The sequence below is a fragment of the Lynx canadensis genome, chromosome E3 (genome assembly GCF_007474595.2).
Source record: "Lynx canadensis isolate LIC74 chromosome E3, mLynCan4.pri.v2, whole genome shotgun sequence".
Lineage (NCBI taxonomy): Eukaryota > Metazoa > Chordata > Mammalia > Carnivora > Felidae > Lynx > Lynx canadensis.
Genome location: NC_044318.1, coordinates 12,906,776 through 12,924,887, shown reverse-complemented (window position 1 = coordinate 12,924,887; position 18,112 = coordinate 12,906,776). Strand labels below are relative to the sequence as shown.

At 51.1% G+C, this 18,112-nt stretch overlaps 1 protein-coding gene across 4 annotated transcripts in view; it reads left to right on the top strand.

Moving 5' to 3' along the window:
• MYH11 (myosin heavy chain 11) overlaps positions 1 to 18,112 on the top strand; it is a 124,564-nt gene that overhangs the window by 80,430 nt on the left and 26,022 nt on the right. For all 4 annotated transcript variants that reach the window (XM_030301265.2, XM_032591533.1, XM_030301263.2 and 1 more), the window contains 11 exons: positions 1,175 to 1,270; positions 3,275 to 3,393; positions 4,947 to 5,099; positions 5,523 to 5,696; positions 7,156 to 7,329; positions 9,296 to 9,410; positions 11,817 to 12,010; positions 13,325 to 13,446; positions 13,555 to 13,624; positions 13,790 to 13,950; positions 15,549 to 15,657. In XM_030301265.2, coding sequence (XP_030157125.1) covers positions 1,175 to 1,270; positions 3,275 to 3,393; positions 4,947 to 5,099; positions 5,523 to 5,696; positions 7,156 to 7,329; positions 9,296 to 9,410; positions 11,817 to 12,010; positions 13,325 to 13,446; positions 13,555 to 13,624; positions 13,790 to 13,950; positions 15,549 to 15,657 — 1,487 coding nt within the window. The remainder of the gene's footprint in view (positions 1 to 1,174; positions 1,271 to 3,274; positions 3,394 to 4,946; positions 5,100 to 5,522; positions 5,697 to 7,155; positions 7,330 to 9,295; positions 9,411 to 11,816; positions 12,011 to 13,324; positions 13,447 to 13,554; positions 13,625 to 13,789; positions 13,951 to 15,548; positions 15,658 to 18,112) is intronic.

Genomic DNA, 18,112 nt, shown 5'->3' with positions numbered 1-18,112 from the left:
ATTTATTTTTTAAATTTTTTTTCAATATATGAAATTTATTGTCAAATTGGTTTCCATACAACACCCAGTGCTCATCCCAAAAGGTGCCCTCCTCAATACCCATCACCCACCCTCCCCTCCCTCCCACCCCCCCATAGGCGCCATTTTAATAGTAACATGGGTTGAGTACGGAGTCAGAAGGGCTCCAAGGGTCTGGGGACACATTATTTTGTCTGGAGACACCTGGCTGTCAAGTGGGAAAAAATTTCCCCCTTCTCAATCCTCGCATGAGCATCTTGTATACTTAGCCAGACTACATTGAGAAGCACGGGGATTGTTGCTTTGTTTTGTTGCTTTTTAAATAACTTTTAGTGACATACAATTTACATTTAGAAATTCATGTATATCGTAGGTGCACAGTTTAATTAACCTTTACGGACTGAATACACCTGTGCTGCTAGTAATCATTTTAACTAAGAGGACACCAACAGAGCCCCAAAGCTTCCCCATAGCCCTTCTAGTAGATTCCACCAATGAAGGATAACCATCATCCTGACTTCTAAGGCCATAGTTTTTCCTGTTCTTGACCTTTCTGTAAGTGGACTTACATAGTTACTTTATTGTTTGCCTTTGGCATCTTTTGTTCTGCATCTGTGAGATACAACAGTTTTGTTGTTTATGGTGGTAACTCGTTCATTCTTCTTGCTCTATAGTGGGGGTTGACAAACATTTTCTGTAAAGTGTCGCGTAAGTAAATACTTTAGCATTTGTGGGCCATTTGATCTCTGTTGCAACTGTTCAGCTCTGCCCTTGGAGCAGCCAACAGCTATTGACAATATGTAAATGAATCATTATGGCTGTGTTCCAATAAAACTTTATTGACAACAAGAAGCAATGGGCCAGAGTTGGTCCATCGGCTGTAGTGTGCCAGCCCCTGCTTCACGGTGTTCCTTTGAGCACAAGATTGTCAGCAAGCATCTGAACATATTCTGCTACCCCCAGCCAGGTTTTCTACCCTGTTAGCACAGTATTAGATTAGTTTGCCTCTTTCCTAGACTTAGGAGCTCAGAACTGAGTCTTCTTTCGAGAAAGATGTGGGTTGACTCTAAGGTCCCCAATAACTTGTAGATTCTAAACCTCCACGGCCCCTCGGTGTTGAGGTCTGTGCCTTATCTTCTCTTCTGTCCTCATCCAGCCATACTGAAGGTGGTGTCGTCCGTCCTGCAGCTTGGAAATATTGTCTTCAAGAAGGAAAGAAACACAGACCAAGCATCAATGCCGGATAACACAGGTGCTTGCTGCCTCGTTCCCATCACAACATCTGTGATGGGAAGGAGCGTTTGGTTGTTTTTTGGATACGGTTATTAACAAGAGCTAAACTAAGTTATTTTCGCTGACTTCTGTCTGAGACTTCTTACTGCTGAAGATCCTACAGTGGGAAGTTCTTGACTCAGAGTGTGGGCAAGGAAAGCTAATAGTTTTAGATCACACAGGATCCTTAGGGACCATCAGTTCTATAACCCCCTGTTTGTTAATTTTGTTAAGCAAATATTTTTGAGCCTGCACCATACACCAGGCCCTGGGATTCATCGGCAAACTCGACAGGAACAGCCCCATTCCTCACGTGGGGGACACAGACCCCAAGTTTCCCCGCAGTTAGAGTTGCCGGATAAAATAGAAGATACCCAGTTAAGTTCAAGTTTCAGATTCACAACCAACATTTTTTATTATAAAATGTCTCACTCTATAATATATTGTATGTTCCCTGCGGTGTTTGGGACCTAACTATAATTTTTAAATGTTGGTTGTTTCTCTGAAATAAAGGCTTAACTAGGCATCCTGGTTTGTTTGTTTTTTTCTCAATATGCCAGCCCTACCTGCTAATACCTGCAGTGTTTTGTGTTATGGAAAGGTTGCTTGGTTATCTATCCCCCGTGCTTGTTGGTGGCTGAGCCGAATGGATAGCAAGTTCCTGGCTTGTCTACCTGTTGTCTGAACACGCCCCACACAGACTATATACTGTGTTGTTTTTGAAGCTCCCCGGAGCTTACCCTCCACAGGCCCTGCCAGTAGTTTCTGGTTTCGCACACTCTGAAATATGGCGAGTTAAAGGTCTCTTCCCACCCAGGAGACAACTTCAGGGAAAGACAAACCAAAAAAAACAAACAAACAAACAAACAAACAAAACCCCAAAAAAACAAAACAAAAACCAAAAAACAAAAACACACCCCTTGCAAAGACAGGGAAAAAAATCCTGAAACCACACCGCGGATCGTTCACCACGCATAGGCAAGCCATCAGACAAGAGTAGCCTTCGTGTTGAGCAAACAGTAATGGTGGATGATGATTTTCTTTTGAGGACGAGTTTTAAGAGAAGAAATACATGAATATTACAAGAATCCACCATCCAGAAGTGGCATTTGTGAATATGTTCTAATACGGCTTGGTCGTTAACATGAAACAATGTAGCCCACGTTGACGTCCCAGTCACCTCCTTGTCTCCCGGCAACCACAGCTGTATGTTACTATGTCCCCTTCCAGTTGTATTTTAGGCTTTTCACACACATGTATCTAAACCATATATAGTGTTGCTTTGTGAGTGTGATTTTAATGTACATAAGTGATTTCACCTGGGAGTCAGCATTCTGCAACTTGTTTTTCTCTCTGCTCACCCTTGTCTGGATCAGGGTTTTTCAACAGTAGCGCCCCCTGGTGTGACAATCAAAAATATCTCCAGACATTGCCTGATGTCCCCTGGGGGCAAAATTATCCCCAGATGAGAAAGAGAGTCGTTCCCTTTAACTGCTGTTTGGTATTCATGGTACATTTGTTCGCTCCCATATTAATGGACATTTAAGTAGTTTCCGGTATTTTCCACCACACATAATGATGCAATGCATATCTTGGCATAGTGGGACACATTTATTGGTAGTTGACCATGTGCCAGGCACTTTACGTGCCTTCCCTCATTTCATCTCATTGACAACCCAACAAGGTACCAAATGGCTGTGTCTTTATGAACTGAGAAAAGCAAGATTCTAGGAAGTTAAATAGCTTTTCCCAAACACATGGCCCTATCCCACCCCATCATTGCCACTTAGCAAAACATTGGGGATGAGGTCACCAATGACAGCAGTTTTCAGGACCCTTTCATGCTATGTTCACTACATCATGCTCCATTTCTCAAAAAGTATCAATTGCATACACAGATCACAAGTATCCCAGGTGATGTGCCTTTGTTCCTAAGCCTTCTCTTTGGTGATACACTTAATATGCTTTTTTTTTCTCCGTCCAGCTGCTCAGAAAGTTTGCCACCTCATGGGAATTAATGTGACAGATTTCACCAGATCTATCCTGACCCCACGTATCAAGGTTGGACGGGATGTAGTACAGAAAGCTCAAACAAAAGAACAGGTAATGATGCATTTGCTGTTTGTTTTTGTGTGTGACATTTATTCCTGAGCTTGCATATTTTTCTGCAGACTCTTCCATCCATCTGTTCATCCATCTATTCATTCACCCATCCATGCTTCCTTCCTTCCATCTCTCCATCCATCCATCCATCAATCCATCCATCTATCCATTTATCCATCCATTTATCCATCCATTCACCCATCCATGCATCCATCTGTTTATCTATACATCCATCCATGCACCCATCCATGCTTCCATCCATCCATGCTTCCTTCCTTCCTTCCTTCCTTCCTTCCTTCCTTCCTTCCTTCCTTCCATCCATTCATCCATCCATCCATCCACCTGCCCATCCATCCATTTATTCATTCAACTATCCATCCATCCATCCTTCCATTTATCCATCCATTCACCCATCCATGCTTCCTTCCTTGCATCCATCCATCCATCCATCCATCCATCAATCCCTCCATCCCTCCATTTATCCATCCATTCACCTATCCATGCATCTATCTGTTCATCCATCCATCCATCCATCCATCCATCCATCCATCCCTCCATTTATCCATCCATTCACCCATCCATGCATCCATCTGTTCATCCATCCATCCATCCATCCATCCATTTATCTATCCATTTACCCACCATCCATGCCTTCTTCCTTCCATCCCTCCATCTATCCATCCATCCATCCATCCATCCATCCATTTATCCATCCATTCATCCATTCACCCACCCATGCATCCATCTGTTCATCTATACATCCTTCCATCCACCCATCCATTTATCTGTTCAACTATCTATCCATCTGTTCATCCATCCATGCACCCATCCCTGCTTCCATCCATCCATGCTTCCTTCCTTCCATCCATCCATCCATCCATCCATCCATCCATCCATCCACCTACCCACCCACCCATCCATCCATCCATTTATTCGTTCAACTATCCATCCATCCGTCCATCCATCCATCCATCCCTCCATCCCTCCATCCCTCCATTTATCCATCCATTTACCCATCCATGCATCCATCTGTTCATCCATCCATCCATCTATCTTTTTATCCATCTGTCCTTCTCTTTATATCTCATCCCTCCAATACTGGAATACTCAAAGTCCCATGTCAGGTTTTGAAGATCCACTACTGAACAAGAACAGCAGAGTACCTCACTCATGACCTCATCCCGCTCTCTTAGTTGTGCATCCAAAGTCAGAGTTAAAGATACATTTTTAGAAATGACTGTGTACCCTTTCTAGAGGCAGAACTGACTACCTCTAAATTGCCCCTGGGAAGGAACAGGCTCTCCCCTGTTCCGGGTTCTTCTGGCAAGAAGTGTTTAATTCTCCACACAGTCATTCCTTAGGTCTGGCCACTCTCTTCCTTACTGCCCCTTTTCTCCTAGTTCCAGAGATGGCATAATTTCTTTTTTTGTTGATGTTTATTTTTCAAGAACTGATTACGGGCAGAAGAGGAATAAAAATCTGAGCTGCCAGCCGGGCTCCTATGAAAAGACAGCCCACTGGAGATGAACCTGTTCCCTCACTTCTCCCCACAGGCAGACTTTGCCGTAGAGGCTCTAGCCAAGGCCACCTACGAACGCCTTTTCCGCTGGATACTCAGCCGCGTGAACAAAGCCCTAGACAAGACCCACCGGCAAGGGGCTTCGTTCCTGGGGATCCTGGACATTGCTGGATTTGAGATCTTTGAGGTACAGCTTGGTGGGATCATGACAGCCGTGGTCTCGGCTCTTTGGGCAGAAGCTTCCCCTCGGAGAGGTCATTATTTTGGAGAAAGGCAGGCCGATGACGACTTAGGGTGGGAGGCTGTCTAGCTGAGGTTAGATCCTCGAGGGTGTAGGAAGCGTGTTGGTTTCTGGAAGTGAGCTGGCCAGAGCTGCGGCTGGGTGCGACAGGCGAGGCTTGATCCCCGCCACCTCTCTCTTCAGTCCTCCGCCACGAACTCTAGGCAGACTTCGCTGGGGACAAGCCCTCTCTGGGCCCTGAAATGGCAGACGGGCTCTTGTGGAAAGGACACAAGGGTGGCAGGCAAGGGGCTCTCGCCGGGCAGAGCTCCCCTGGCCCCGGTGTCCCCTGACCAGGACGCCCCTCCCCCACCCCTCTCGCGGGCGCAGGTGAACTCCTTCGAGCAGCTGTGCATCAACTACACCAACGAGAAGCTGCAGCAGCTCTTCAACCACACGATGTTCATCCTGGAGCAGGAGGAGTACCAGCGCGAGGGCATCGAGTGGAACTTCATCGACTTCGGCCTCGACCTGCAGCCCTGCATCGAGCTCATCGAGCGGCCGGTGAGGGCCCGCCTCCGCCTCTCACTCCACGCGGCCTTGTCCGCCCGCATGTGGACCCTGCCTTCGCCCCTCCCCACCGAGTCCCTGCGAGCTCCAGCACGCTTCCCTTAACCCGCAGTGTGCTGGCAAAGGCATTTCCTTTTCTTATTTCTCTCCCCTCCCCTCCCTCCCTTCCCCTCCCCTTCCCTCCCTCCCTCCCCCTTCCCTCTCTCCCTCCCCCTTCCCTCCCTTCTCCCTTCCTCCCTCCCTTCCCCTTCCCTCTCCTCCCCTTCCTCCCTCCCTTCCCCTTCCCTCCCCTCCCCTCCTCTCCCTTCCCTCCCTCTCCCTTCCCTCCCTCTCACTTCCCTCCCTTCCCCTTCCCTCCCTTCCCTTTCCCTCCCTGCCTCCCCCTTCCCTCCCCTCCCTCCCTCCCTTCCCCTTCCCCTTGCCTCCCCTCCCCTCCCTTCCCCTTTTCTCTCCTCCCTTCCTCCCTTCCCCTTCCCTCTCCTCCCCTCCCTCCTTCCCTTCCCCTCCCCTCCCTTCCCCTTCCCCTCCCCTCTCCTCCCTTCCCCTTCCCCTCCCCTGTCCTCCCCTCCCTTCTGCCTTTTCCCCTCCCCTCTCCCTATTCCCTTCCTTGTCTTCCCCCTCTCTGACTCATTCATTCCCAAAGGCAAGGGTCTTTGTTTTTCTCACTGATGGATCCCCAACTCCTAGAACCATGGCCACAGTAGGTGCACAATAAGTCACTGTTGAATGACTATTTACTGAGCACCTATTCTGTGCCGGGCCCTCTCTTAGGGGCCGGAGATGTAACCATAAAAAAGATGGACACAGTCCCTGCCCTTCCTGAAGGAGCAGACCAAGAAACAAGACAGACAAAGCCACTAAAACTTCTCTGATAAGGCCTCTGCGGAGAATGATTTAAGGAGGCCTGCTTTGGGCAGAGCAGTGAAGAAATAGTTCTCAGGGTGCCTGGCTGGCTGGGTCGGTGGAGCATGTGACTCTCGATCTCAGGGGTCATGAGTTCAAGCCCCACGCTGGGTGTAGAGCTTACATTAAAAAGAAAAGAAATACTTCTCTAGCGAAGTGAAGACCATTTCTGCCAAAGTGAATGGCAGGTGTGAATTTGACTGTGCTCCTGGCCTGTCTGGGCCACAGAGAAGAACCCTGAGGTGAATTTATATGCAAAGCATCAAATTCAAGCCTGAGATCTTTGTGCTGTTCCGCGTGTACTGTCCACGAGGGGGCAGAATTGCACACGTTCTGTTGGAGCCTGCCCTTCTGTCCTCAGTGTGGGTCCATCGGCCACAGGCCATCTGAGGATAGACTTGTAGGCGTGGGAGGCATAAATCCAACTTTGTAGGCAGATACGATCACAGAGGTAGGGGCTGCCTACAGTGCGTTTCGGCGGCCAGCTCTTTCTGGCAAGCCCGAGGCTTGAGCACCCTAGCTGTGATCCCACCCTCTGTGCTTTCCACAGAACAACCCTCCGGGTGTGCTGGCCCTGCTGGACGAGGAGTGCTGGTTCCCCAAAGCCACAGACAAGTCCTTCGTGGAGAAGCTGTGCACGGAGCAGGGCAACCACCCCAAGTTTCAGAAGCCCAAGCAGCTCAAGGACAAAACAGAGTTCTCCATCATCCACTATGCCGGGAAGGTACCAGCCATGGGCCCCAGGGCTCTCCCTGTCCCCGGGGACCAGGCGGGGCGTCAGAGTGGGAGTAGTTAGGGAATGGCAGAGCCCAAAGGCATCTGGTGTAAATCAATCCAAGCGAGTCCTATGTATGATTTGTCTGAGTGTCTGTAAGAGATATATGTCCTAAGACATAATTGTATATCTATTCTAACCTCTGTAACCTATTCCAACCAAGGTAGCCAGGTAATTCTTTCTTGCGTAGACTCTGAATCCTTCCCGCTACAACTTAAACCCAACAGGAAGGGCCAACTGGGATGGGATGGCCAATAAACACACCTTCACACCCTTCCAACAAAAGTCTCCCTTATCACAGCCTTGAGTTTCCTATCTCATGCCTGTGCTGTCCAAGGAAATAGATGATGGTTGTTTTCCTCCCCCTCCTCCCCCTCCTCCTCCTCTTCCTCCTCTTCTTCCTCCTCCTTCCCCTCCTCCTCCTTCTCCTCCTCCTTTTTTCTTCTTCTTCTCCTCCTCCTCCTCCTCCTCCTTCTTCTCCTTCTCCTCCTTCTTCTTCTTCCTCCACTCCCCCTGTGCCTCTTTCTCCTCCTCTCCCTCCCTCCCTACTTCTCTCTTCCTCCTCCTTCTTCATAATGATGATCATCATTTGATAGCTGTAAATATATAGGACCTTCGCCCATGGCTCCTGAGGGTCCTGGATAGTGTAGAAAAGACACAGCTTAGGGGCGCCTGGGTGGCGCAGTCGGTTGGGCGTCCGACTTCAGCCAGGTCACAATCTCATGGTCCGTGAGTTCGAGCCCCGCGTCGGGCTCTGGGCTGATGGCTCAGAGCCTGGAGCCTGTTTCGGATTCTGTGTCTCCCTCTCTCTCTGCCCCTCCCCCGTTCATGCTCTGTCTCTCTCTGTCCCAAAAATAAATAAACGTTGAAAAAATAAATTTTAAAAAGAAAAGACACAGCTTAGTCTGGCTTGCAGAATCTGAGTATTTTATTCTCTCTCCCCTACCCGCCCCCCAACTGCCGCATACAAACAGGCAATGCCCTATACCAGGGGTTGGCAAACCACGGCCCATGTGCCAAATCTGGCCCACAGCCCGTTTTTGTAAATAAAGTCTTATTGGCACACAGCCACGTCCATTAATTTACATAATGTCTTTGATGGCTTGTGACAGTATGTGACAAAGAAGTTGTGGCCTACAAAACTGAAAACATTTACTATCTGGGCCTTGTACCAAAAACGCTTGCCAACTCCTACCTTATATTCAAGGGAGTGTACGTTCCCTTAAGCACCTAGAGTAACACTTTTCTTTTCCCTACTTTCCAAGTGATATTTTTTAGTTCCCTCTCCCATCAGGCCTGGCTATCATCATCATAACCCACATCCCGTAATAACCCACCAGAGTTATTTTACAAGTTCTTTCCATTTCATAGTCACAATAATAGCATTAAGAGTTTGGCCACTGTCAGTGTTGAAGTTAGGAATTTAAAAAGCTCTATGTATCCTTTTTCTTTATATCCGTATATCAGAATCTCCAAGTTACCCAAACTACATTCGTCACAGATGGGAAATGAGATCCTCAAACGTAATTTAATTGTTGCCCGGTCTTCTCCACATGAGAGAAGATCTTTGGGTGTGAGGGAGAGTGTTTGCCATCCCCCAAAGCCCTACACCTTTAGGAGGTCACAGCCATCCTTCCGGGCTCTGCAGAAAGGAGGCTGCCAGAAACTTGCTAAGAGAAGGCAAGGATAGCTCCGCAATGGCTACTGTTGGCTGATGCCCCACCATGCGCAGGGCCCTTTAACACACTGATCTATCAGTCTCTTCATTGGTGTTTGCGGATTCCCATCATGGCGGCTCTAATGCCATTTCCGCTCTGACCTGGGAGGATCCGGGAGGGAAACAGGAGGCCGTGGGCCCTGCCCTTAGTTTGTAACTAAAGCAGAAACACCTGACCAGTGGTGGGATCCTTGGCAGGTGGACTACAATGCCAGTGCCTGGCTGACCAAGAACATGGACCCGCTGAATGACAACGTGACTTCCCTCCTCAATGCCTCCTCGGACAAGTTTGTGGCCGACCTGTGGAAGGACGGTGAGGCCCTGCCTACTGGCGCTGGAGGACTGGATGCCAAGTCCTCTACCTCCTTGCAGTTACCCCTGGCCTGTTCCCACGCCTCCTCCCAGGATGGGTGGGCCTGTGTGGGGTGGGGAGAGGGCAGTGTGGGCGGGTGTCGGGGATGACTTGTTGACACATTGAGCCACTTCCTGAGTGGTGACCCCTGACCCCTGAATCCCACACCTGGACCCCAGGGGGAAGGTCTTAAATCAAGGCACAGGCTGTAATAGAGGAAACGGTAGTGCAGGGGTCATGGCGAGTTCCCATCTGGAGCCACAAAGACAGTCTTGTCTCTGCCCTGCACTAGCTGTGTGATCTTGGACAAGTCTCTTGACATCACTAAGCTTTAGTGTCCTCTTTAGTAAAACCGGGAAGATGACAATAGTTCTCAGCTCTCCTAGGATTATTGTGAGGGTAGAATTAGACCAGAGGCTCAAGATTGAGCATGTATTAGGACCTCCAGGGCAACGTGTCAAAACTCAGACTGTTGGGCCGTACCCCGGGAGGTTCTGACTCAGCAAGTCTAGGTGGGGCCTGGGAATTTGCATTTCTAACACATTCCTAGGTTCTACTGCTGATGCTCTGGGCACCATACTTTGGTTGCCTCTGAGAACCAGTGAAGAGATAATCCATGTGAAGGGCTGAGCACCTGCCACACCCATAGGAAAGGCTTAGTACATGCCAGCTGCTGTGATGACTCTTAGGGGCAGCGGGCTTTTCTGCTTTTGTTCCTCGACCTTGGTGCCCACAGCAAATTCTGTCCTTGGCACAGAGCCTGTGGGTGTTGGGCTTATAGGACCGGCCACCCTTGATTTTGGTGTGGTAGAGAATTCTGCACATGGGGGTCTGCTGTGCCAAATGTCTCCTGAATGCTCACCATGTACCAGGCCCTGGGATGGGGTAATGGCATCTCCCCCTGGGATTCCTGACCAACCCAGCAAGGTCCTTCTCTCAAGGAGCCCAAAGTCGTGCAGGAGACAAGACTTGATTACCTGAGTACAAGGAACAGAAATGGGGCATCTTAATGCCAGTGGAGTTGAACTGAACCACCATCAACCAACTGAATATAACTGTCTTCTATAGACGGCTTCATCCAACAACGGACGAATACACATTCTTCTCAAGCTTACATGGAATGGCCACCAAGATAGACCACATTCGGGGCCATAAAACACACCTTAATGAATCTGAAAGAATAGAAAGCATACAGTGTCTGCTCTCAGACCACCATAGACTCAAACCAGAAATCAGTAAGAGAAAGGTAGCTGGAAAATCCCTGTATCCATGGAGATTAGACAAGACACTTCTAAGTAACAGGTGACTCAGAGAAGAAATTTCTTGTTGTGTGTTATTTATCAAGAGAGATTTAAAAATGCTTTGAACTAAATAAAAATGAAAGCACAATTTAGCAAAATTCATGGGGTGCAGCAAGAGCAGTGCTTTAAGGGAAATTCATAGCAATGCCAGTGGTTTGAGCTTGGCATGCGCGGGACCCACTGGGCTGGTGAAGTCTCTCCTTCTGAAAGAAAAAGAACCTTTTGGTGGTTGCAATAACACCACCACATATTCTTTGTTGAGCGTTTGTAAATGTGCCAGATTCCTACCTTGGAATACTCACTACATCTTCTGCCCAGAATACTATTTTTATGGATATTTACCGGATCACTCACTCACTTCTCTCAGGCCTTTGCTCAAATAACTTATCAGAGAGATCACTCCCACCACTCTCTTTCCCCCTATATGCTGCTTTATCTTTCTAAGCATGCCTCACCACTTAGAATATTACTTGTATACATAACATTTATCCTTCTCTTTCCATTAGAATATGTGTAGAGTATGGGCTGGGGTGTGTGTGTGTGTGTAGAGACACAGGGTCTTTGTTCATGGCTATATCCACGGGGCCTGGCACATAATAGGCTCTCAAAAAACATTTGTTGGTAGATGAAGGACTGAAGGCAGGCAGGAGGGGTAAGTGCTCTCCATGCCTTATTCACTTACTCCTGCCCTGTAAAGTAGATGCTGTTACTACCCCCATTTTGTAGAAGGAGAAACTGAGACACAAAATGACACCAGGCCAAGGCCATGGCATGAGCAGGATTTCTTCCCGGGTCTCTGTGACAACATCAGAGAGAATTTGGGCTTTCAGGGGCTTTCAGGATTTCCCAAATAGACGATACACAGAAAGCAATCCTCTGCACACCTCCCTTTACCTATTGCCAGAGGAAAGGTGTTGGCCAGCAAAGGAAAGAAGGGGGTGGTGCTCCCCAGGAGGGAGCAGAGGACTTGGGGTCTCCACACTCTGGTCTTCTGGCCTGTTGTGGGGGGTTGAGGGCTCCTGGGTGGGCCAGAGGAGGCTGACACCAACATTAATGTGCCCCACAGTGGACCGCATTGTGGGCCTGGACCAGATGGCCAAGATGACCGAGAGCTCGCTGCCCAGCGCCTCCAAGACCAAGAAGGGCATGTTCCGCACGGTGGGGCAGCTGTACAAAGAGCAGCTGGGGAAGCTGATGACCACGTTGCGCAACACCACACCCAACTTTGTGCGCTGCATCATCCCCAACCACGAGAAGAGGGTGAGGCCCCCTGCCCGGCTCCTTGGGTGGTCAGAAGGTCCTCCCTGGGGCTAGCGTCCGGCGGCTTTGGGAAAGGGAGAAGCAGACCCAGGTAAAGGGGCAGGAGGAAAGCTTCCCTCCATACCCCAAGGGCTCCGTCTGACATGGGAGGCAGGTTGTCTGAATTTGGTACCCGTTCCGCATCCTGGAGACAAAGGAAAGCAAGGGAACAGAAGGGGCTTTCAGCCCTGGAGTTGCTGACCAGGGCATCAGGTCCCTCACGCGTTCGTTATTCCAGTCAATATTTACTGAGCTGCCCCTGTGTCAGATGCTGGGGATATGGTGCTGGATGAACTGCAGTCCCTGCCTGCAGGTTCGCATCATGATCTAGTGCAGGGGTGCTCGGCTGGGGCGGTCGTGCCCCCCAGGGGACGTTTGGCCATGTCTGAAGACACTGTTGGTTGTCATAACTGGGAGGGAGCTGCTGTTTGCATCCAGTGCATAGAAGCCAGGGAGGGATGCTGTTAAACACCCTGTGGTGCACCGGGCGGCCCTCACGGATGGAAAAGCAGAGACCAGTCCAGCCCCAGGTGCCAGTGGTGCTGATGTTATGGGAGATCCAGTGGGAGAGAGAGACAAATGAGCTGCTATCACAGCGTAACATGGTAAATTATGAGAACAACGTGTAGCTGGGCTTCCACTCCAGCCTCAGGGCTCGGAGAAACCTGCCTCCGGAAGGAGGAGGGATCCCCTTGGTGAGGTGGGGCAGGCATCCTAGGTAGAGGGACCAGCAGAAGCAAAGATGTGAGTCGAGAAACGAAGGGTCTAGGTAGGGAAACACTAGGTAGGTCGTTGTTTCATGCTGACGTGTGATGGTGTGAGGCCGGGATTGGGGAGAGACAGGGCTGAATCACTTGGCAGGGGCTGGTCCTTGTGGGTTGCCCCGAGCTTGGCCTTCCTTCCAGAGGATGCCACTGGGGCTTTTGAAAGCAGGGGTATGTCATGATCCGACTGACGTTGGAGAAGGGGTGTGAGAGGTTGCAGGGGGGAGGCAAGACAACAGCGGGAAGCAGGTGGGGTGCTCTGGGGGTGAGCGGATGGCAGTGGAGAGAAGCGGTTCTATTGGGAGTTCTTTGGGAGGTCGCTGCTGTAGAACTGAGGAAGGAGAGGTGACGAGGAGGAAGCCGCAGCGTCCAGCCACATGATGCTGGTGTCACCAAGAACCAGAGAGACCTCTTGTGGGCCTGATGAGGTGGGACCCCAGGCCTGAGATTCGGGGCTTGCTGCTCCCGGAGTCCCGGCCCCAGGGGCCCACTGGCCTCTCTGCCCTCGCAGTCGGGCAAGCTGGACGCCTTTCTGGTGTTGGAGCAGCTGCGGTGCAACGGGGTGTTGGAAGGCATCCGCATCTGCCGTCAGGGCTTCCCCAACAGGATCGTCTTCCAGGAGTTTCGCCAGCGGTGAGCCCGCCGGGCAGGCACGGGGTGGGGTGGGGGTGCAGGGGCCATGTGAGCCAGGCCGGGGGGAGGGGAGGCGTTGGGTCAGTGACACCCACCCTGTGTCTCCAGCTACGAGATCCTGGCTGCCAACGCCATTCCCAAAGGCTTCATGGACGGGAAGCAGGCCTGCATTCTCATGGTGAGCCCTGCCCCCAGCCCCTCCCCAGAAGTCCGACGGCAAACCTCCCGGCCCCTGGTGGCGTCGCCAGGAGCTCGTGGGGGGCGGGACCCTCCTTAACGTGCCTCACGTAGGCCCCGGGTCCCAGCCGAGAATGGGAACACCTGTCCCCCTTTCCTCCTCCAGATCAAAGCCCTGGAACTCGACCCCAACTTGTACAGAATCGGGCAGAGCAAAATCTTCTTCCGAACGGGGGTCCTGGCCCATCTGGAAGAGGAACGAGACTTGAAGATCACCGACGTCATCATGGCTTTCCAGGCCATGTGTCGCGGCTACCTGGCCAGAAAGTAAGGACCCCCATGCCGTATCGCCTCCTGGCAAACAGCCCAGACGCGCACGCTCCCAGAGGCTCTCGGGCCTCGTGTCCTGCTTCCTTGCTTCTACGAGACGGTGTAGTTTCCGAGGCATCCGTGACTGACTGGCTGCTTTTGGTGGCAGAGACAGAAATGGTGTGGCTTTAGAGACACGCACTAGTTTCAAGGGCAGGCCGGGAAGGGGGTAAGATCGTGGCCTTGGAGTTTTAGACGTGGCTCCCCACTTACTTGCTGGTGAACCTTGGACAAGTTTCTCTCTCTCTCTCTCTCTCTCTCTCTCTCTCTCTCTGAGGCTCAGGTCTCTCCACTGGAGAATGAGGATACTCCCACCTGCCCCATGGGGTTGTCAGTGAGGAGTCCATGAAGTATGGCATGAAGAGGGCTGAGAGCAGGGCCTGGTTATCGTGTGAGAAGTGTGAGAATGTGGTAAAGAATCTGAGGAAAGAGTGTCGAGCTGCATCCGTAGCCCCATGTCCGAAAGGGGTTCATAAGGCAGAGTCTTGGACGATTGTGAAGCCTGGGGTCTGTGTGAGGGCTGAGGTTCCTCAAGGAAACTCCCATCCCAAAGAGGAGGACAACAGGGCTGGCAGACTGGCTCTCTATCCAGGGCGTGTGTTACCACGAGGTACGGACCACGCTCTTATCGGCAGAGCCCTGACAGTGTTGGGCTGCTTCATTGCAAGGGGACCCAAGACAGGCAAGGCCAGAAGTGGGGAGCTTGCAGTCCAGGGACAGACCTCTGTTGTTGAATTTCATAACTAAATTCTCTGATGCCGCTCCTCCCAGCCTCACTAAGTAGAGAGTTCACCCGTGTTTCAAGATGGCGGCCGAGCAGGGGAAAGAGGAAGGAGCTCTCTGTGCTGTGGTTTCGCAGACCCAGCAGCCCTTAAACGGGAAGAGCGCTGGTTCGGTGTCAGATTTGAGATTTCTAAAATGCATCCGAAGGAGAGAAGAGGTCTGTCAGATACTCAGCTTTGGGGAAGACATGGGACGGTTGGAGATGTGTAGGAATGGCCTTCCTTGGTGTAGTTTGGACCACCGTCCCGAGTCCAGGCTATTTTGTGAGCTGGGGTTTTCCTGGCCCATGAAGGAGCAGGGCTCTGGCCTCCAGATTAGTTAAATGGTCTGTGCCCAGACAACGTGCGTGTGCTGATGCTCGGAGCTTCCTGAAGAATCTGAGTGGGAGAGGGGCGCCTGGGCGGCTCAGTCGGTTGAGCATCCGACTTGGGCTCAGGTCATGACCTCGCTGTTCGTGGGTTCGAGCCCCGCATCAGGCTCTCTGCTGTTAGTGCAGAGCCTACTTTGATCCTCTCTGCCCCTCTCTCTCTGCCCCTTGCCCACTCAGACTCTCTCAAAAATGAAAACATATACATATATAAAGAATATATATATATATAAAGAACCTGAGCTGGAGAGAATGGGGGGATGTCCCCACACGAGTCACAAAACCACATGCCCAGCAGATGCGTCTTGCTTTCAGGATGCTGCGGGACAGGACCCCGTGGACAACACGGGGAGGCGGGTGCCGGGCCCCCCAGGGCTCCTCACGACGTCCCCTTCCGTCTCCCCAGGGCCTTCGCCAAGCGGCAGCAACAGCTGACAGCCATGAAGGTGATTCAGAGGAACTGCGCGGCCTACCTCAAGCTGAGGAATTGGCAGTGGTGGAGGCTCTTCACCAAAGTGAGTGCTCCGCTCCCCGCCCCCACCCCCACCCCCCCCCCCCCCCCCCCCCCCGCTCTAGGGACGCTCAGCCCGGGCTGTCCCCTCCAGATGCTCCCGAAGCGGGGCTGTTGACCTTGAATGACCTTGGCTGTGATCCAGAGCATTTCCATCACCGCAGGGACCCCCTCGCGTGGCTCATTTATGGCCACACCCACTTCCCCGCCATTGTCCCGTCACCGCTCATCCGTTTTCCGTTACCGTGATGTGGCCATTTTTAGAACGTTACATAAATGGAGCCCTCCGGTATGTCATCATGCGGACTGGCTTTTTCACAAAGCACCCTCCCCTGGAGATCCTTCCAGGTCGTTGGGGTATCCACTGTGTGCTCCTCTGGGGACAAAACTTGTTCTTGCCGGGTCACTAGCTGTCACGAACTGTTGTGCCAAGTGGTGACAGACAGTCTGTGACAGACACCGCCTCCTCTTACGTGCCCTTGAGTGAGAAAATTGGCACAAAGCTTTTTTGTCGAGCAATATTGATCGAGCTCCCGTTGTGTTCCAGGCATGTGCGAGGTGTTGGGGGTACCGCGGGGGGAAGAGACATCATGGGCTCTGGTCTCATGAATGTTCTAGTTGAGTGGGCGAGCAGACAGGGAGCAGATAAACACGGAAATAAATACCTAAAGGTGAAATGGGATAAGTGGAGGGAAGGAGCCAGAGTCTACACAACAGGGGATTCCCTGGGGCCAGGTGAGGGCTTGAACACAAGGAGTCAGGAGTCAGCCTAGGGAAGAACAGGAAGGGGAAGCTTCTTCTTGGAAAGGTTCATCTTCATTGACCTGACTTCTGAAACACTGTCCTAAGGAAGCCATCTGAAACAAAGAAAACCAGAAATTCAGGGTATTTGTTATGGCCTTATTAAAATAGCAAAATGTGAGGGCACCCGGGTGGCGCTGTTGGTTAAGCGTCCTATTCTTGCTTTCAGCCCATGTCATAATCTCACAGTTTTGTGGGTTCAAGTCCCACATCGGGCTCTGTGCTGAGAGTGCAGGGCCTGCTGGGGATTCTCTCTGTCTCTCTCTCTCTCTCTGTCTCTCTCTCTGCCCCTCCCCCACTCATGCTGTCTCTGTCTCTCTCAAAATAAATAAATTTTAAAAAGAAACTTTAAAATAGCAAAATGCCAGTGTCCAGCCCCAGCAGACTCATTAATTTAATAGAATATTTTTAACTCTTAAAAATGATGGCTGTCTAAAAACCCTCGACAAAGTAGGGTTGGAGGGAACATACCTCAATATAATGAAGGCCTTATATGAAAAACCCTCCGTGAACATCATACTTGATGGAGAAAACCTGAGAGCTTTCCCCTAAGGTCAGGAATGATACAAGGATGTCCTCTCTCACCACTTTTTTTTTAATGTTTATTTTTGAGAGAGAGAGAGAGAGAGAGAGAGAGGGAGAGACAGAGCTCCCATGGGGGAGGGGCAGAGAGAGAAGGAAACACAGAATCCCAAGCAGGCTCCAGGCTCTGAGCCATCAGCACAGAGCCCAATGCAGGGCTTATACTCACCAACGATGAGATCGTGACCTGAGCCAAAGTCGGATGCTCAACGGACTGAGCCACCCAGGTGCCCTCCCACTTTTTTTTTTTTAATGTTTACTTATGTATTTTTGAGGGAGAAAAAGTGCACATGAGCAAGGGAGCGGCAGAAAGGGAGGGAGACACAGAATCCCAAGCCGGCTCCACACTTCAGTGCAGAGCCCAACGTGGGGCTCGAAACCACAAACCGTGAGATCATGACCTGAGCCCATATCAGGAGTTGCACACTTAACTGACTAAGCTACCCAGGCGCCCCTCACCACTTCTGTTCGACAAAAATGACAGCTATCAGAAAAGAAAGTTGTCAAGATGATAGAACGGCATGGGGTAATAATAATAATAATAATAATAATAATAACCACCTTACAGTTTAAAGTAATGGAAGCAGCATATAAAATCGGGCAGCATGATCTCGGGTGTATTTGGTAAAAGGCTGGCGGGAAGTGCCGATAACGCCCGTAACGACCTTGATGGGGAGGTAGGATGTGGGAGATTTTTTTTCTTTTTTCTCGTTTTCCCCTCGGAAGGAAACATGTTGGTTTGTCCGCCGTAACGCTCTCTGGGCAGGGACTGCATGGGAGAAGGGGAGACTTCTTCCTTGACGCTCGGCGCCTTTCTCGGTGGCCCTAGTTGACGGTTTCCCAGCCTCGGTGCCGTGGGTGTCCGGGGATGGACCGTCTTGTGTTCTGGAGGCCGTCCCCGTGCGTTCTAGAACATGCGGCGGCGTCCCCGACCTCTGTGCGCTAGGTGTCGGCGGGGTCCCCGGGAGTTCCCGGGGTCCCCCCCCCCCGGGGGGTGCGGGCCGGGGTACGCCCGCCCCTGGTGGCGGAGCGCGATCTCGGTCGCGACGGGAGCCCGTCCCTCGTGTGCTGAGCGC